Source organism: Cenococcum geophilum (genome assembly GCF_001692895.1).
Source record: "Cenococcum geophilum 1.58 unplaced genomic scaffold K441scaffold_78, whole genome shotgun sequence".
Classification (NCBI taxonomy): Eukaryota; Fungi; Ascomycota; class Dothideomycetes; order Gloniales; family Gloniaceae; genus Cenococcum; species Cenococcum geophilum.
Genome location: NW_027137636.1, coordinates 372723 through 391240, shown reverse-complemented (window position 1 = coordinate 391240; position 18518 = coordinate 372723). Strand labels below are relative to the sequence as shown.

At 49.4% G+C, this 18518-nt stretch overlaps 5 protein-coding genes across 5 annotated transcripts; 3 read left to right on the top strand and 2 right to left on the bottom strand.

Annotated features, from left to right (window-relative positions):
• Positions 1 to 5328: 5328 nt before the first annotated feature.
• On the top strand, positions 5329 to 6946 carry K441DRAFT_682274 (uncharacterized protein; the record flags this gene model as incomplete). The annotated part of the gene is made up of 2 exons (XM_067651555.1): positions 5329 to 5965; positions 6024 to 6946. 2 exons carry the CDS (start codon positions 5329 to 5331, stop codon positions 6944 to 6946), a joined length of 1560 nt encoding a protein of 519 aa, XP_067497385.1.
• Positions 6947 to 8700: 1754 nt separating this feature from the next.
• On the top strand, positions 8701 to 10740 carry K441DRAFT_690904 (Clavaminate synthase-like protein; the record flags this gene model as incomplete). The annotated part of the gene is made up of 3 exons (XM_067652433.1): positions 8701 to 8964; positions 9660 to 10469; positions 10669 to 10740. 3 exons carry the CDS (start codon positions 8701 to 8703, stop codon positions 10738 to 10740), a joined length of 1146 nt encoding a protein of 381 aa, XP_067497384.1.
• Positions 10741 to 11230: 490 nt separating this feature from the next.
• K441DRAFT_592030 (uncharacterized protein) lies at positions 11231 to 12541 on the bottom strand (the record flags this gene model as incomplete). Its single annotated transcript, XM_067644855.1, has 2 exons — positions 11231 to 11903; positions 12123 to 12541. The coding sequence occupies 2 exons, from the start codon at positions 12539 to 12541 to the stop codon at positions 11231 to 11233; spliced, it is 1092 nt and encodes a 363-aa protein (XP_067497383.1).
• Positions 12542 to 14848: 2307 nt separating this feature from the next.
• On the top strand, positions 14849 to 15858 carry K441DRAFT_670019 (uncharacterized protein). Its single transcript, XM_067650217.1, has one exon. It carries the CDS (start codon positions 15225 to 15227, stop codon positions 15378 to 15380), a length of 156 nt encoding a protein of 51 aa, XP_067497382.1. The 5' UTR covers positions 14849 to 15224; the 3' UTR covers positions 15381 to 15858.
• Positions 15859 to 16618: 760 nt separating this feature from the next.
• On the bottom strand, positions 16619 to 18310 carry K441DRAFT_591949 (glycoside hydrolase family 1 protein; the record flags this gene model as incomplete). Its single annotated transcript, XM_067644852.1, has 4 exons — positions 16619 to 16757; positions 16889 to 17479; positions 17514 to 18185; positions 18258 to 18310. 4 exons carry the CDS (start codon positions 18308 to 18310, stop codon positions 16619 to 16621), a joined length of 1455 nt encoding a protein of 484 aa, XP_067497381.1.
• Between the last annotated feature and the right edge of the window lie 208 nt (positions 18311 to 18518).

Below are 18518 nucleotides of genomic sequence, written 5' to 3'. Positions count from 1 at the left end.
TAGTAACTTTAAATTACTACTAGAAGGACAATCGAAGCACTATATATAAGCTTAATAATAGGCAATTAAGAGGGTGCGGACTGTCTAACTATAATAAATATAAGCGCCGCCCAGATAGGGTAGAGGACGTTACTTTTCTTAATTTTCTACTCTATTTTAATTACTCTACTTATAAGCGTCGGCTAAGAGTAAAGCCTTAAGTTATATCGTACTTTCCGTAATATAACGGCGATCGTTCCTATCCACAGTATCCTAAGTTCTATTATATAAAGCTTATTCTTTATTACCCATAGAGGGAGTATAAGGAAATAGCTACTTATACTAATAGATTTAGGGCCCCTAATTATATAGCTTCCTATTAGGCTTACGTTAACTCTTATTAGCACCCACCTAACTACTTCTATAATTAGAAACTAGAGGAAGGTTATAAAACTGCTAATAATATTAATAAGCTTAAGGGCGATTTCGCAGACGACTTAGAGCTATATTAGTCCTTTAAGGCCCTATATACCCGCGTTTAAAATACTAACGGAGTTAAACTTAAGGATCTTAATAGGCTTAGTAATAGGGAGCTTAATTATAACTATAACTAGAGTATATATTAGGGTACGTACCCAGAGCTTAATAAGAGGACTTATTAGTAGGAAGCATGGCTACAGCCTCTACTATAGAGCCGCCTATCCTAAATAGCAACTCCGTCCTCCTTATAGCTAGGTCAGCGTTATATCTATAATATTATAGTTAATCACTATAGGCAGATCTAAGTAGGCCTTGGCCCCCCCCTACTACGGATTAATATTAATAGAGAGGTAGGAACCGGCAAATCGCATCTTATTACTGTCCTCTCTACTACACTCTATAATATAGTAAGGGCTAATAGCAAGCCGTCGCCATTAGTTCGAGCCGCCCCTACTAGAGTAGCTGCCTTTAATATTAACAGTAGAACTACATATAAACTATTAAGGTTGCCAGTAAATCGCCCCTTTAAGAAATTGCCTACTACCAGTCTTACGCCTCTATAATAAGCTTTTAAGGATATTCACTATCTTATCCTTAATAAGAAATTTATAATCGGGCAAGTACATCTGGCCTAGATTAATCGCCACCTCTATTAGATCTACCCTATACGTAATAACAACTACTTTAGAGGCTTAAATATCTTACTAGTAGGTAATTTCTATCAGCTTCCCCCTATAGGTCAGGCGGCCTTATATAATAATCTACCCGCTAGGCCGTTAGAGCTCGCCAGCTATAAAAAGGGAGCCTATAAGGCAATTAACCAAACTACTATCCTAGATTAAGTTATACAGCAGGGCGGTAATAACGCTAAAAGCTCTATATTTAGGACCGCCCTCGTAAAGCTACGTAGTAATTCTATAAGTAATTTGACCTAAAAGCTTCTTTTAACTAGGTATAAGCAGGGCCTATCTACTAATAAGGTTGCAGGCTTTAACAACGCAATTCGGCTATATGGCACACGCGCTGCTATAGGTAAGTATAACACTATTCGGCTTCGCGATCTTTTATAGCCAGTAGTGGCTATTAAGTTAGTTAACACTAGTGTAGGTACGCGGAAAGTTACTCCTAATTAGTGCGATACTATAGAGAATCTAGCCCTATATATTAGCGCGAAAGTAATACTAATATATAATATCTAGGTTAAACTAGGCTTAGTAAACGGTACTACTAGTATAATTAAAGACGTTATATAAAAGGGATATGCGGATATTAAAAAGGATTAGCCTTAGTTACTACTAGTTATAGTAGATAAGTATAACAGACCTACCCTATTTACTCAGCAGGATAGTAAGAAGGTCGTCCCTATATTTTTTATACTTTGTAAGTAAAAGGGTATAAAAGGCTTTTACTTACGGCGTCAATTTCTAATTACTCTAGCTTTTACTCTTACTATATATAAAAGCTAGGGCCTAATACTTAACCGGGTAGTTTTAGATATTAAGGAAAAAGATAAGATAGCCGGGCTAACCTATATAGCAATCTTACAAGTTAAGAAGCTTTTAGGGCTTATATTTAAATATAAGTTCGATATAGAACGATTTTAGTTATCTATAAGTAAGACTAAAGAGGTATAATAAGAAGATTTTGCACGGAGGTAGCAGTAATTACTTGTAAACGACTTTTCCTAATTAGGAAATCATATACTGGCTTAGAGGTAAATAGAGAATGTAGTATTCGTCTTAGTTTCCTAACTTTTAAACAGCTTAACCGCGAAATCTAATTTTCTAAATTTTAACCCCCCTATCCATCCTACCTTTTTACCGCTTCTGGAGCTGTTAGATATATATACAATAGTATATAGGGAGAATTGGCAGTATTGCCAGATCAATATTGCTGCTATCTATAGCGTTAATTAATTTTTGGATTTTTTGGATTTTTTTTAAAGGGCGGAAATGTCGCTTATATAAGGAGTTACGTAACCTCTGAGAATATATACTACTTGGGACCGCATATTAGCAGCCACGACTTTTTTATACTATAGTTAAGATTTTATATATACCGCACCTAGAGCTACTTAAAATAACTATTACCTATAGATCTGCCGATTTATAAATTAAAAATTAGACGTAGTTAGAGCTGTTAGTAGGGGTTATTAATTGCGCTCCCTATAATAAAATCCAACTAATAAACGAACTAATAAATTAAATTAAAAGTTTGAAATATCCAAATAAGGTTCTACTAAGACGCTAGCTAGACCCTAACCTAGACCCTTCCTAACCTATTAAATTCTAAAAATAACGACCTCTACTAAATTAAAAATTATCCTTATCCTTAATAAGCCACCTAATTAGATTTAATAGTTCTTTATTATCTAAGACATAGCCAAAACTAATAAGGTATAGCAGTATATCGACCCATCTAAGAAGAAAGACGATCTTTTAAAGCTAGAACTACTAAGTCGGCCCATACTAAGGGACATACTACCTATAACTATATTAATAGCAAAGCTAGACCCAAATTAGCTTACTGCCTATAACTAGCTCTACGCCGAATATAAGGATAATTTACGCGTACACTAGAAGCAAAAATAGGCTATAAACGATATCAATAACTATATTGTTCGCACCATATCAGTAGCCTACCTTTCACTTATTAACAGCCTTAGTAGTCGGTTATATTAAATATTTAAGGCGTCTCTACCACTATAGTAGCCACTGCAGTAACAGAGACACCCCGTATTTTGGTAAGTAATTAAGCCTATCTTATACAAGAATCTTATACTTATTAGTACTTACCAAATTATATACTCGTAGGGCCTCCTTTTATCTATAAATACTCCCTTCTCTATACCTTCCTCTTTTCTTTTCTTCTTCCTTATAAGAGCTAAAGGTGCTCTAATACTTCTTAGTCTCTACTAAGAGATCTATTAGTTAATATGGCAATATAGATAGTATTAGACGAGGAGACGGGCGAGAGAGAAGACAGGAAGGACGGAGGGGCCTCTAGTAGGTATTAGTCGAGTAACTTTAATAGCTATATTATAGCTGCCTAATCTCCTATACTCGTAGGCCTCCTCCTATCTATAAATACTCCCTCCTTTACACCTTTCTCTCTTCTTTTCTTCTTCCTTATAAGAGCTAGAGGTGCTCCAATACCCCTCCCTAATCCCCACTAAGGGATCTATTGGTCAATGTGGCGATATAGATAATATTTAATAAGACGGGTGAGAGAGGAGACAGGAAGGACGGAGGGGCGCCTGGTAAGTATTAGTTAAGCAATATTAATATCTATATTATGGCTGCCTAATCTCCCGTTTATAGGCCTCCTCCCGTCTATAAATACTCCCTCTTTTATACCTTCCTTCCTTCTTCTTTCTTCTTCCTTATAAGAGCTAGAGGTGCTCCAATACCCCTCCCTAGTCCCTACTAAGGGATCTATTGGTTAATATAGCGATATAGATAGCATCTGACGAGGAGATGGGTAAAAGAGGAGATAGAAAGGACGGAGGGGCGTCTAGTAGGTATTAGCTAAGCAACGTTAACGTCTATATTATGGCTGCCTAATCTTCCGTTCGCAGGCCTCCTCCCGTCTATAAATACTCCCTCCTCTATACCTTTTTCCCTTCCTCCCTCCTCCTCCTTATAAGAGCTAGAGGCGCTCCAATACTCCTTCCTAGTCTCTATGAAGGGATCTATTGGTCGATATAGTGATATAGACAGCATCAGATAAGGAGATAGGTAAGAGAGAAGATAGGAAGGACGGAGGAACCTCCGGTAGGTATTAGTTAAGCAACATTAACGGCGGTTTTCGTCACCCAAAAATTGCGTCACGTGACGATATTTGGGAACGCAAATATGTACCCACTATATCAGATCCTACGTAGAGGGCTCTGTATTAAAGCTCTGCAGTCCAAATATATACTAGATTTGTGACCAATATAATCCTTAAGCCCAGCTTAAGTAGGGCGCCTTAGTTACTGTAGTAGATCCTTACCTAGCAGTGACCAAGGCGCCTTAATCTTACTACTACTTCTAAATTAAGCAAAAGCTCTATATAGGGGGGTCCCAGGGGGTCTCCCCCTGGAAAACCCCACCCCTATATATATTAATTAAAGTCTATATAATAAAGCTCTAAAATTGATTGGCTTATTACTTATAAACTCGGGTCAAAATTTACGTTGGGGGATCAACGTTCCGCATGTTATATATAGGGGTGCTGCTAAAAATCTATAATTCGGATAGCGAGCTGACAGCTTAACAGTCAGCGTACCTAATTTTGACGTAGCGGACAGCGAGCGATCCACTTAGCTGCAGTCAGTCAGCTAGAAGGCCTCAAAGCTCGCCATCCGCTGACTATTGGACACACTGCACGAAGAACGAATAGGTAGGCGGACATCCACAGAAGCTTCTTCAACCCGTAGATTCGATCATGGAACCTTGATCCTATTCATTCTACTGGCTGGATCTTATCGATAACCGCGGGACAGGGGATAGAGCAGGGAAATATTAAGCATCAAGACTGCTGTGGCGAAGTTTCACTGTAAATGCGCCATCCGCTCAGCCACAGGCCTGGAATTGGGCTGCTTGATTTGACGTGCTGTCCTGCATGAGACGTGGCTGTGCAAGCCCATAATGGCGAACCAAATTTCAGGCCTGACGTAGGCGCGCGTTTGGTGGAGCGTGCTTGGCTTTTCTACCACACCCCTCGTTTTCAGCCCTCTCTACTCCAAGACCGTGATACGCGTCCTTCTCTCCTACATTCACCACCTTATTTATAAATATCAACCCACTAGTTGCAAATATCCTTTCTTGAAGTCGCCCATCACTTCCGGCCTCCCCACTACCACCTCGAACCTCCCCCTCCCCCACCATGGCAGGCCACAACGACCCCCGCCTCCTCTATTCGATAAAGGGAATTCGAGCGTATCACATACAGAATGGAGAGGAATCTTCTCTCACACCTTCTGGCCCTCAAACTCTTTCGTTATTAATGGTCCCAACAAACTCTCCATTCGCAGATCTGAGCAACACCCACGGTCAGAACGAAGCGCCCGAAGAAGACTTTTACCTCCACCTCAACCTGCCTCCTGAGCTCGACCTACCTCTACCAGCGACAACCCAAATATACCATCAGCCGCCAAAAAGCTATCTGATTCCTCGCTGGGACCTGGGACCGGACAGTGGCGCTTTCACCCGCATTGAATTTCCCACGCTAGGGAAAGGCCCACACCCTGTCACTCAGGAGGACGTTGATACTTTTGAGACCATACTAGCACAGTGCACTGCGTTCCTCGAGCGTGCAGCGCCCCCGCCATCTGGAAAAGCCCCCAAACCCTACAATCCTGCAGAATTTGCACCAGGTGAGGCGTATGTGGGTATTGGGGAAAGTGAAGAGAAACAACCCGGACAAATTGTGCTTGTAAATGAAGATGACGGCAGCGTTGTTGGCGAATTGGTAGAAGGGACCAATGTCGTGGAAGATCCAAATTTAAAACCCGGATCAAAGAGTAAGCAGGACCAACTTTAGATTCAAAAGTCAGCCCACACTCTAACCCGTATTTTTAGATCCTGTGGAAATTCAAGTATCCGAAGATGGCAAACGGATCGACGTTCGTCCAATTTCAGAAGACTACCTCTCTATGGCTCGACATCCTGCATACAGGGACTCTGCCCTTGTGCAGAACGCTGCAGCGGCATCCCGTCTTATCGTCACCGGTTCAAGCATGCTTAGTAACATGCTAGTGTCAGGCGCTGAGAGTTTTACTCAGAAAACAAAGCCCGCCGAAAAGCCTATGACCTTCACACCTACGACTCATGCTCGCGTGCGTAAGATTAACACTTTTACCACCGGCGCAGCAGGTCTCTCAGCCAAAACGGTCGGCCAAGCGACAAAATACGCACAGAATCTTGGAGCGTCGCTCGCAGGTCGAAAAGTCAAGACGCCCAAGGGCATGAACAAAGATGGGACACCCGACGAAGAATACAAGCCCGGTTTCCTGAACAAATCGATGATTGCATTTTCAACCATCGCGGACGGTATTGCATATTCGGGTAAAAACTTGCTTATCATGAGCGGTGCTGCTGCCACGACAGTTGTAGGTCATAAATACGGTCCAGATGCTGGATCCATTGCGGCAGATCTCGCTGGCGGCGTCAAAAACGTTGGCCTCGTGTACATTGATGTAACAGGTGTCTCACGCCGTGCTGTTATTAAATCCGTCGCCAAAGGCATGGTCGTCGGCAGAGTAAAGGGAGGAGGGGAAATCGTCGTTGGAGGCGGCGACGGTGGTATTATCAACCCTAACGACCTGAAACAAGGTGGCGTCAGCAACGGTAACCTTGGGCAAGGTCAAATGGGCGGCCCTCCTAGTGTAGTGAGCTTCGGCAACGCAGCACCTTCAGGTTATTCGTCTAGTATCGGCGAGCCACTAGGTGCATACCTGGATGAAAAGGATTTTTATGGCTCATATCCGCCTGAGAAACGCTGAGCGTTGCTCCAGGTCTGGTGCGTGTATACGGGACTGGTTCGGGTTGGGCTCTAGCATCTGTTTTAATTTGATGATTCACTTGTGGCCATGGCATTGGATTCACGGAACATTCACCTTTTTCGCACTTTATATATATCGTCGCATTGACATTCTGCCTCGAATCGTCTTATATCTCACGTCTTTCCTTAACTTCGTAAAAAAACCCCACAAAGTTTTGGAGTTCATTAAACTTCACCAACCGTATCCGTCGTCCCTAGATTTAAGGACGTTCCCACATTTCACAATCTCTCGAGTATTCCTACGCTCTCACCACCTCATCTCAACTCCCTTGTCTCGATTCCCCCATCACGCTAAGATGTTCCGAAATATCGCCGCATGTCTCTCCATCGCCTTTGCGGCCCTCCGTGCCGAGCACCGCCTTCCGCGCCTCGAAATGCTAGAACGCATTCAAGGTTCCTAACACTCAGGTAATTAATCGTTTCGTGATATTATTCATATTGCTGATCAAGACAGCGCCTTAAATTGTTTCAGGGGATCAAGCAATACTCAAAGCGACGCCACGGATATCAGAACGACGCTACCCAAAGCTGGGCGAGATGTTGACACATCAGCGGATCGCGCCGTGGGCGTAGGTGTTACTGAGGAGGTGGGTGAGTAACCGGCGTAAAAAGGAGTCTGATTTGGAAGCTTTTATACTGGTTTTGGATTCAATGGAGAGGTTGAGGATGTCCTGGGGTGGGCTGAGAGGCTTTGGCTCGTTGTTATGAGCAGAACTATTTTGTGACGAGAGCTCGTGCGAGGTTTGGATTTTGGGGCAGAGGGAACGTGACGGATGACTTGTGAATAGAGAGTGATTTGTGGGAAGGTTGCTTGGACTGCTGTCGTTGTTTGTCTTGATCCGAGCCCTATATCAACTCCAAGTATCTCTACTGTGCTATCCATCTTATAAGGCTTAAGCATGATTAAGTGAGACGCCATCTGTTCACTTATTGCCACTACTTATGAGTTTTAGATATTTTTGAAGATTTTTGAAACTGCGTATGAGGAATTTGGGGGTTTCCTATATCGTGAAACTTCTAAGACTCCATTGTAATCCCCTTGAAGCTATACTAACCTTCCCAAGGCCATCCCATAATGCATCACTGCGCGCCCCAACCAACATCCACCTCACCAGCCCATCCTCTTCCTCCCTGTCTTTATCTTACCCACAACCCATCCCCAGCAACATTACACCACGGCCTTGCTAGCCTACTCCCCCCGGCAGCATTACCCAAGAACCTTAAAAAAAACCTCCATTCTCGCGTGTGCGCGAGCGAGCGATCGGCTCGGCGACCCGCGTGGTCGGGACAGTCGTTCCGCCTGCACGTTTAACGTCAAATGCAGTGGCGTCGTGCCGAGGTGGGGCGGGGTAGACGGAAGGCAAAGACGGCAATCACACATCCTGCGTGCCGGTGCTTCAGAGACGCTTGGTCGTACGCGCAGCGAGGAATTGGGCATCCGGGCGCGGCACTGAGGTTCTGAGAAAGGCGTGAGAGCGCGGGCTTGTTGCGTGAGCGGCGAGACCGCTGTTGCAGAGCCCCGCAGTGCGGTGGGAGTTGACGGGAATAGCACGGAAATGGCATCACCATCGTCTGAGCTGGAGCAGCAACATCCACTCACCGTTTCCCAATCTCATTTAACCCATCGCTCGTCGCCGTATCCCAGAAGCTTTCCCTCTAATTCCCGTTCTCGTTCTTGTCACCTGCCTTACTAACATGGCCACCGCGACTCCCTTCAGCGCCATTCCAATCCTCCCCCTCTCGCACGCACGCGACCCTACCCTCAAACCCGCCTTCCTCTCCTCTCTCCGCTCCGCCCTACTGCACGTTGGCTTCCTGTACCTGTCTGAAACAGGCCTACCGGATAACCTAGTCGCGGACGTAGTGGCGGAGTGCCACAAGTTTTTCGAGGAGCTGCCGTTGGAAGAGAAGGAACACATCGAGATGAAGAACGAGAAGAGCTTTTTGGGGTGGAGTCGAGTGAGTGCATTTGCTCTTTCCCCGTCTCACATTAGCCACCGCACTTACTTTTGAGTTTGAGCTATTTCCACTTCCTTTTTCCCAAGCAATGGTTTTTCCAATAGTCTCTGCATGCCCCTCTTTTTTTCTTCTTCGAAGCCCCTGATTTAGATTATTTTTTTGCGTTTGTGTTGTCTTATCAGATATACTTTTGCTTTTACTTTATTTTATATGAAGGGGATACTGCTGCTTCTCCTAGCTCGTGCATCCTCTTCAATCCGGTTTTCGTCGTTACACAGCTTCTACCCCGTGTTAGATCTTAGAGAGAAAGGTGCATACGCCAAGAGACGCGCCGCAGCAAGAAGCAAGGCATCAACGAAGAGCAAGGGATAACGGAGCAAGGGATAACGGAGCAAGACAAGCAGGCACAGAGAGAGAGCACCAAGACCACGAAGAGCAGAGAGCAAGAAGTCAAGAAGCCATTACAATTCCCTAATCTCAAACTTTTCAAGCGTATCTAAACAAACATTCTACGCTAAGATCTAGTAACACATCGTAAACCATAAGCGTCGATTAATTTTTCATATCGTATCTTTTCCGCCCCCATTCCCTCCACCCCTTTCCATAATCGCATTCGCGTTCGAATTCGCATTCGAACTCGTATTCGCTCACTCTTTCCGAGTTTCACCAAAACCCCTAGCTAACCTCTCACCTAGCTCGACAACGAAACCACCGCGCACAACCCCGACCACCGCGAACAGCTAGATCTCTCGACGCCGCACGCAGTGCCTTCCCCAACCGCGCCGCTCTACCACAACCTACTCGCGCCGAACCAATGGCCCAGCGCTGCACTGCTGCCGTGCTTCCGCCCCGTATTCGAAGATTACATGGCGCGCATGAGCGACATCAGCACCTTCTTCACGTCGCTGATCGCCGAGGCCATTGGGCTGCCCGCCGGCGCCTTCGCCCGCTTCTTCGACTCGGACCAGCAGCACAAGCTAAAGATCGTGAAATACCCCGAACGCGACGTCCCGCCGCCGTCCGCCTCGGCCAGCCACGAGGAGTGGCGGCGCCACGATGTCGCGCGCCAGGGCGTCGGCCCGCACAAGGACAGTATGCTGACGAGCTACCTGCTGCAGGCGTCCGGGCAGGCGGGCTTGCAGGCGCAGAACGCGGCGGGCGTCTGGATCGACTGTCCGCCGGTTGCAGGCACGCTGGTCGTTGCCATCGGCCAGGGCATGGAGGCTCTGACGGGCGGCGTGTGCGCGTCGACGACGCACCGCGTGCTGTCGCCCCGCGCGGGGGAGGGTCCCCGCTACAGCGTGCCGTTCTTCCAGGGCGTCAGCTACGATGCCACGTTTGAGGCTATGGAGGTGCCGGACGCGGTGCTGGCGCTGCGGGACGAGGCGCGCAGCGGTCGCAGGGATGATGTGGAGTTTACGTTTGTGAAGGGCCGGTGGGGACATCTGGGCGAAGCGACGCTCATGAACAGGGTCAGGAGTCATCCGGATGTGGGGGAGAGATGGGTAAGTGGTCTTTTTTTCCTTCTTCGTTCTTCCTTTCCTCGCCCATGTTCGGTTGGTTGGGGTGGTATGTGGTAGGCCGTGCAGTAATCATTGTCTGCTCTTCACTCCTTCCGGACGTCATTGCTTGAGGCAGCAAGCATCGTGCTATTCCATGTACACTGGAATTAATTTTTATGCGTCCCAGCTGACTAACTCACAGTATCCCGAGCTTCTCGCACAAATTCGCATGGACCAGGCCCGTGAGACCCAGGCCAAGCAGAAGGCGTCTTAAGTGGCGGTGCTATTGCATGAAGCCTGCATGCCACGCGTGTAGCCCCGCTCCAGTCTAGGATGCGCGGATATGCTGCAACAAGGGTCGCGATGCACGGTAACTTTACGTTTTCGACCATTGTTTCAACGAAATTGTTATCCGGTCTCGTCGTACCGCTGTCGGTGTAGGTGAACTGGGAGGGAGTGGTTTCGAAAGCTAGAATTTCGGTGGGCTGGAGACCATGTTGGGTTGGTGTCCAATGCATCTAGCTGTCTAACTATCGGATCGGAGGTGCTGCTTAGGATCAAGTTGCCCTTGCTAGCTGAGCTGACCCGGTCTGGGCTACATTGACAAGATAACTTTTGTTGCTTTGTCTCTGCACTCGATTGACAACAAAACTCGCTCAATGCTGTCGTTATCTCAGCCGCTCTGACTCCCGTACTGTACTGGCTTTCGAACCCGCTCGAACACGCCGGTTGATATAAACACACTCCGTCGTTACTAAATCTCTTCAGTGCTGCTCAGTCTTCATGTTCGGATTCATGTGGTACATTATGTGGCCTTGCTCGCCCATCATCGGCTGTGGCATCATAGCCATTTCGCCTGGATGTGTCGAGGTAGGCAAGTACCCCTGATGGCTGTGGGTAGTATACGAGTACTGTGGCTGCTGAGCCGTGGCTAGCTGCAGAGTTAGATGGCGATGAAACTCTGGCGGGTGCGGTGAGGGGTTTGACGTCGGTGTGCCGTAGCCAGACATGGACTGGGAGACCATAGGCTGGGATTCCATCTGGTACTGCATTGGGCGGCCGCTGGTATCTAAAACATAGGAGTATGGCAGATGCGAGGAGTCAACGGCGTGCAGAGGGCTGTCCGGTACCGGCAGCGAGGTCGAATGTTGATGAGAGTGCGGGTGCGGGCTCCAGCGCACTGTATCTGGGGGGCCGGAGATGTCGGATAGCACCGAGGAGGCTTCAAGAGGGGAGGAGGCTGCAGTGCTGTAGCCGGTATGCTGGGGTTGCCATTGGTCCGGTTGCGAGACGGTTGGGGCAGGATTTGCAATTGAGGGGACGCTCCTGGCGGTCGGCGTCGATGAAGGCCGCGGTTGGCTGAGTATCTGGATCCTGTCGGTTGGCGAAGGCACACCTCCCGGTGTTAGCATGCCACTGTCGCCGCTACCTAGAATGCTGCCTGCAAAAGCAAAAGGATTGTCAGCGCAGCTCTTGGGGCCACCAACTCGCTCTCGATCCCATGGCAATGGTCTTGCCGCTCGAAACGAGATAAACTTGAGATTTGGGGGAAAAAGAATGGGACTGAAGGGGAAAGCGGCTGTCGGCTTACGGGCCACACACAGCCAATGGGCGCGCAGCCGCCGCACAGGGCTTGAAGAGAAATCTGACACCAACGCACCTCCGCTTGAATCCGCACATCCAAACGCTGCTGCAGCGTGATTGAGCCGCGTCTTTAGCACTGTGTTCTCCTGCTCGAGCTCTTCGTTGCGCTGCATCAGCTCTATCAGCTTGCTCTGGTTGCTGGTGTCCTGTTGTGCGGTCAACTCGGTTATCTGGCGCTCCAGATTCTCGATGTGATCTTTGGTTCGTTGCCGGATGGCCCGTTGGGCCTCGCGGTCGTTGGCCCGCTTGCGTTCCAGCTGGGCGGCCGTAAGGGTGGTCACGCTGCGGGTGCCCGCTCTCGAGGCACGTCGCTTGGCACCAGGCAGGCTGGACTGCATCTTGGACTCAGACTCGGAAGAGTAGCCCTCGTGTGAGGGAGACTTCTTCACGCTGGCCATATGAGGAGACGAAACGTAGCTGTGAGTACTCATGGGGTGGCAACTCCGACACTGAATGGGGTTCCTGAATTGTCTTATAGAAGTCATGGATGATCCGCTTGCGGCGGTGACGGAGAAGGGAGTGATTGCCAGCGGCTCTCGGAACTGACGAACGGAGCGCAGCAAGCAGTAGCGGCCAGAGAGCTAGGGAGCAGCTCAGTATGACGAAGAAATGCTGGAAGTTGGCCGGCGGACCTGGCTTTAATGTAAATAATGCAAGATGCAGACCCGCACGGTTGCCGGGGACAATGGTCGCAGGCTGGGTTTTTGTGATCTGCGAGGTGTGATCTGGGGAAAGGGACTTGGTATTTGGGAATGAGGAGAAAGAAGAGGGTTTGGAAAGCTTGGAAAGTGGTGGATGGTCAGGAGAAATTGCTACTTGGATTGCAGATGGATCTTGGGGAAGTTTGTCGAGGGCATGCAGGGACTAATTATCAAAAGCTCATCCGCAACCTGGATGTAACTCTTCGTGCCCTTGGAAGCAGACCGCTTTGCCAGGAGGCGTGCCCACCCCGGGCTGCCCTGGGCTGCCCTGCATCATGGCTGCCACTATTTTCTCGATCCAAGACGCCGGTAAGCACACACGTGCGTATATCTGCGGGGAAGCGGTTTCACATTCAAACTCTGGAGACGAGCCCACGAGGCGTAGAAGGAGGCGCTCGAGAACCGCTCATAGCCCTGCATGCAGCTACCTATCACCGTCGGGCGTACATGCCTCCGATATGCTTGCATCGGGCCAAAATCATACGCTTGCCCCGAAACTGCCCCAGCCAAACGTGACCAGCGACCGACCCTTGACCATGCTTTTCCTAATGGAGTTCCGGGTAGGACCCGGAGGCGGTGTCAGGGCCTGCTGGAGGCAGATCTCGACAGGCGTCATCAGTGCAGCTCGCGATCCGCCCGCGATCCTCTGCCCGTCGTGTTCACTCTCGGTCGCATCGCGGAAGATGCGTGGTCCCGGCCGGGATTGATTCGATGGCGGGACAGCGAGATGGCGAGATGGCGAGATGACGATGGTATTGGAGGGAGGTTAAGACGTTGGCACGGCTGTGGATGCTGGTGTGACTCGAGCTAAATCCCCTTGTTCTTCCCTGGCCTCCTTTGGAGGGTTCTCCCAAACTTGCCAGAACTTTGCCAGCATTGCCAGACGAAGTCCCATCTACGGTCAGCCAATGTGAAGTCTGAGCCCACTCCAAGGACGTGGAATATCCCAGCGTGGCCCACATGGCAGGGCAAGATCAGAGGCCGAAGATGGCGACGCTTATCTCGCCGCTATTTTGCTTCCCTAATCTAGGGCGTCGTATAAGGGGGTCGTTCAGCTGGCTTGGCATCAATCGCTGCTCCTCGTGCCCCGTGCCCCCGGCAAAATGCTGCAAGAGCCGACCCCTGCAGCAAGATGAGCTGACCCTTTTGCCCTGTTTTCCTGCATCCTGGTGTGCACACCCTTGCCCACTGAGCGGCCTTGCCGAGACCAACCACCACGTACAGCACGTGGCTACAGGGACACAGCAGAGTCCGGCAAACTCTGTTAAGTGGGGCTGGAGGGATGTTCAACGGAGGGTCAAAAGGGATGGACGAACGAGGCATGGATGCGCGCGGGCAAGGCACTAGGGCCGTCGACAGATGGTGCGCCAGGCGCTACTTTCGGTGCTTAGCTGCCAATTAGCCCGACAATAATGCTTCGAGAAGAATTGAACTTTGCTGCTGCTGGAGTTGTGGACAGACCGCCCACACACCACCACAACCACCACCACCACGACGGTTGCCGTTGACAGTGGCCCTCGCAGCCCGCGCAGCCCTTTCACAGCTCCTTCGCCGGTCGTCACGCATTGGCCCTAAACGATGGCGCCAGCACTCTACCTGTGCCCGAGCGCTTCTCCATCAGGAGAAGCTTGTGTCGAATTCACCGCAAACTGCCGCAGGCCATGTCCTTGCTGCGTATGCATCCGCGGGGGCTTTCGGGGATACATGGATGCTATGAAGAACACGCACTCATTTCTCCCCCAATCCCGTTTCAGCACCCTGGCGCCTCAATATCTAATCAGAAAGTCAAAATCCAAAAGCATCAAATCGCTGTCGCCCAACATGAGCCCTTAGCCCCGAAATTCCCTCAACTCTCCAGGCTGTTGCTGGTAGCTGGCTACCCGCACTAAGCAACAGAAAATCTTTCGGCAGGATGATGAGAGGGAAATGCGGGCAGAATCTGGGGAGAGGGCACGTTAGGTGGCACAGTCCCCTGCGGGGACTGCTAGTAAACTGGCAACATATTGCGATAAGGTTTATTGCAGCGGAAGTATTGCGAAAGGCACAAGAAAGGGGGCTGACAGTGGCGGCTGCATCATACGATCCAAAAATTGACATTTCTTGTCTCTGAAGGGTGATGACAAACGGCTACGCCCGGCTGCGGCGTCCATCACCTCTGCCTGGCTTGTAGCAAGAGGATTAGCGCGACGACCCGAATACCGAGCGAAAGGATCCCCCAATAAGCTGCTGAAGCCCTCTAACGCTCGCCACATCCAATCGGCACCTATATATTTTTGAATCTCAACGAGACGATCATGCGGCTAAGCATTCATCAACGCTTGGCATGCTGCTGGAGATTCCCAGATTTGCCGTCTAGTCGACAAAAACAGTTTTAGCATGGCGGGTGCTTGCAAATACTAGCTAATGCCGGCTAATGCTTGCGAAGTGCCGGGGAGCGCTGGCGGTGCTTTGGGGTGCTTTTGTCGTGTGTGGATTGGCCTTCATCCGTTGTGCGGTGACCGCCAGTGCGCCCTTTTCGGTTCATGTGTGTCCAGGTATCAGGTATACTCAGCAAATAAGACTGCGCTAAACTATCGTCGCTTTGTTAAATTTTTTTGGCCTGGAGCTTGTGGTCCCAATGCCGAAGCTCAGGTGCTGAGCAATTGCCATCGGGAGGTATGTGGAGGGCAGCGGGAAAAGCAAATGGGCCATGGCGACAAACAAGATGCCCATCATGCAGGTGGCTCTCAGACGCAGAAGACGCTATCGACGATGATCTAAATCTAGCAAATTACCTGATTGGACCAGATTTTTTCGTTGAATATTTTAGAGTTTGGATGGCCGATGAGTGGCTGACGAGTCCATCGGCGAAGCCTACAGAAGGATCCAAATCTCAGCCGCGCTGGCGCCAATCTGGGGGATCAATTGTCAATTGCCCAATGTTGCTAGTGCCCTCAGTGCTGCCAGCGCTGTCTCAGTTGGGCCAATAGTTCGCGGCTTTTTCCATGATGATGGACTTCGAGACGTGAGGCTTTAAGCTAGAGGGAATAGCCCATGATGAATACGAAGAAAATTGGATCTTTGTGTTACAACCTTTTCAAAGAAGGTTTTGCCTCCATCCGCCAATCATATTGCTCGGGAAACCCGAACAACAAATCACATTCTTCAATCCCCTCGACGAGGTGTGACGCCTGCACCGCCAGCGGCAGGGAAGAAACTCTTCCACCATCTACGTCGCTTCTTCTCTCACCGAACTTTCCAACCCTTCATCTTCCCGTGCGCGACTATCTGTAAATGGAAAGCTTCTGGAAGCCAAGCCGGTGGCGATCCGTATCCTTCCATTTACCTATCCCCCCAGAACGGCATCTCGTATGCTGCCCATCGTCAGGCGTGGCTGCCAGCAGCTGCCAGCGTACGACTCGCGGGCATCCCATCTAACTACCGTTTTCTTTCAAAATATTAGCGGCCACGAGGACACCACATGGCAAGCTGAAACGGCACGAATTGCCGGGGCAGGTCACAATAAAGTTTATGAGTAAAATAACGTCCACACCTGCATACGGCCCGGGCACCAACAGCTAGCACAGATCGTCGTCATTGGGTGTCATCATCTCAATTTGATACCATCATGGAGGAAAATCCGTCGAGCTAATAGCCTACATGCAGATCTAGGAGATGCAGGTCTAGGAGATGCAGGTCTATCCTAGAGCGTCCGATCCGAATGCCGGAATCAACATCAAGACTTACCTGCGCTAGCTAGCAGACAACGGTCGACGGTCACCACGCCATCGACGCCCTGCAGAAGTGCAACGTTCGCGATCTGTACCCTTACTCCTTTTTAATGTAGCTCTCGAAGATATCTCCAATAACCTTGGCGCTCTTCTTTGGGTGCCGCTTCTGCCCCCCTGTATAATCGACATACGTAACACCAAACCGCGTCTCATAGCCTTCAGCCCACTCGAAATTACTGTAGAAATCCCAGTTAGCCATTGCGTGTACACTTTTATTTTTGTCCGAGACACGAAATGCGGGACATAGGGCGGCATCACGCAGCTATGAACGCGAGTAATCTGATTAGACGGGACGGATGAGACTTACTCCAAGAGACTCCATGCCATGTAGCCCCTGATATCGATACCGTCTTTGTTGTACGCATCTACCAACGCCCCGATATATCCCCTGAAGTATTCGCATCTGAAGTCGTCTTGCAGCAACTGCTCGAAGTTCAGGTCATTCTCCCCCTTGAGACTCGTCCCATTTTCTGTCACGTAAATGGTAGGGCCGCCGTATCTGTCGCTCAGCCACTTCAAAAGCTTCCTGAATCCCACAGGGTGTGGCCTCAGCCAGACCGACTGCGTCTCCGAGCCGATGCTTTCACCTACCTTGTTGTCAAAAAGTATTTCAACATTGCCGGTATAATCTTCTGGGTCGGCCTCTCCTTCCTTGTGCTTGATGTAATTCGCACAGTAGTGGTTCATGCCGTAGAAATCATTGCTTCCTTTGACCTGTGCCGCCTCCTCCTCCGTGAACTCCGGCAGACGGTCCCCAAGCTGCTTACGCATGCTGTCGGGATATTTGCCAAAGTAAATCGGGTCTCCAAACCAACAGATCGCAAATTCAATCTTCCGGTCGCAGGCTTCGACGTCGGTCGGATCATTCGGATCCCAAGGTTCCGTCCAGTCACCCAGCCTTTGTCAGCTGCGGTCACGCTTGGATGACAGACAGCTCACCATTTAAAGTAATCCCAATTTTACCCCCATCCTTGTCTTTGAAATCCCCCCTATACGCTTTTACAGCTGCTGCATGGGCAAGCAAGAAGCTGTGACCGACAATCCAAGGCTCTCTACCACCATCCCCCTCGGAGCTTTTTGTCCGGTCACTTGTCCGTCCCGGAGCGAATTGGCCGGTGCTATAGCCTAGGATTGAGCTGCACCAGGGTTCGTTAAATGTGATCCAAAATTTAACTTTCGATCCCATGGCTTTAAACATGACCCTGGCATAATTCTCAAAGTCCTTTACGAATTCCCCCTTGCTGAGCATGCCCCCATATCGCTTGTGAAGTTCGTCCGGGAGATCCCAATGAAACAGCGTGATCACCGGTTCAAGGCCTGCAGCTCTCAGGTCATCTACGAATTGGACATAGTGCTGTAAACCCTTCTCATTTACAGGATCGCTGCGACCTCCGAGAGGGATGATACGTGACCAGGAAATCGAAAACCGATAAGCTTTGGCACGATACTGCTTGAGCAGAGCAATGTCCTCTTGGGTCCGATGATAAGAATCGCAGGCTACATCCCCAGAGCCTCCATCAGCGACCTTGCCAGGGATGCGGCAGAATGTATCCCAGATGGAATCAGCCCGACCGTCCTCGTGTGATGCGCCTTCGACCTGGTAGCTAATTGGTTGCCTTGTTTCAGCAAATTCTCGCGTTCTGTGACAGTGGGGTCATGAGACATTCTAGCGGTACCTTGCAGTCGCGAAACCCCACAGGAAATCCTTGGGTAAGACAGCGTCAGGCATGCTGGAGTTGGTTCCTCTGGACTGTGGCGGGGCGTAAAAAGTCGATTGAAGATTGACGCTGAGCGGCGTCGTATCGGTCGCGTTGAGGGATGCCATACTTCAAATACCCGGAACCCTGTCGAGGATTCCGGAGAGCGTCCCGTCGAACCGTCTAAAGGCGTGCTTGAGACCTTTAACGTCAGCCATATCATCTGCCTAGCAGAGGATG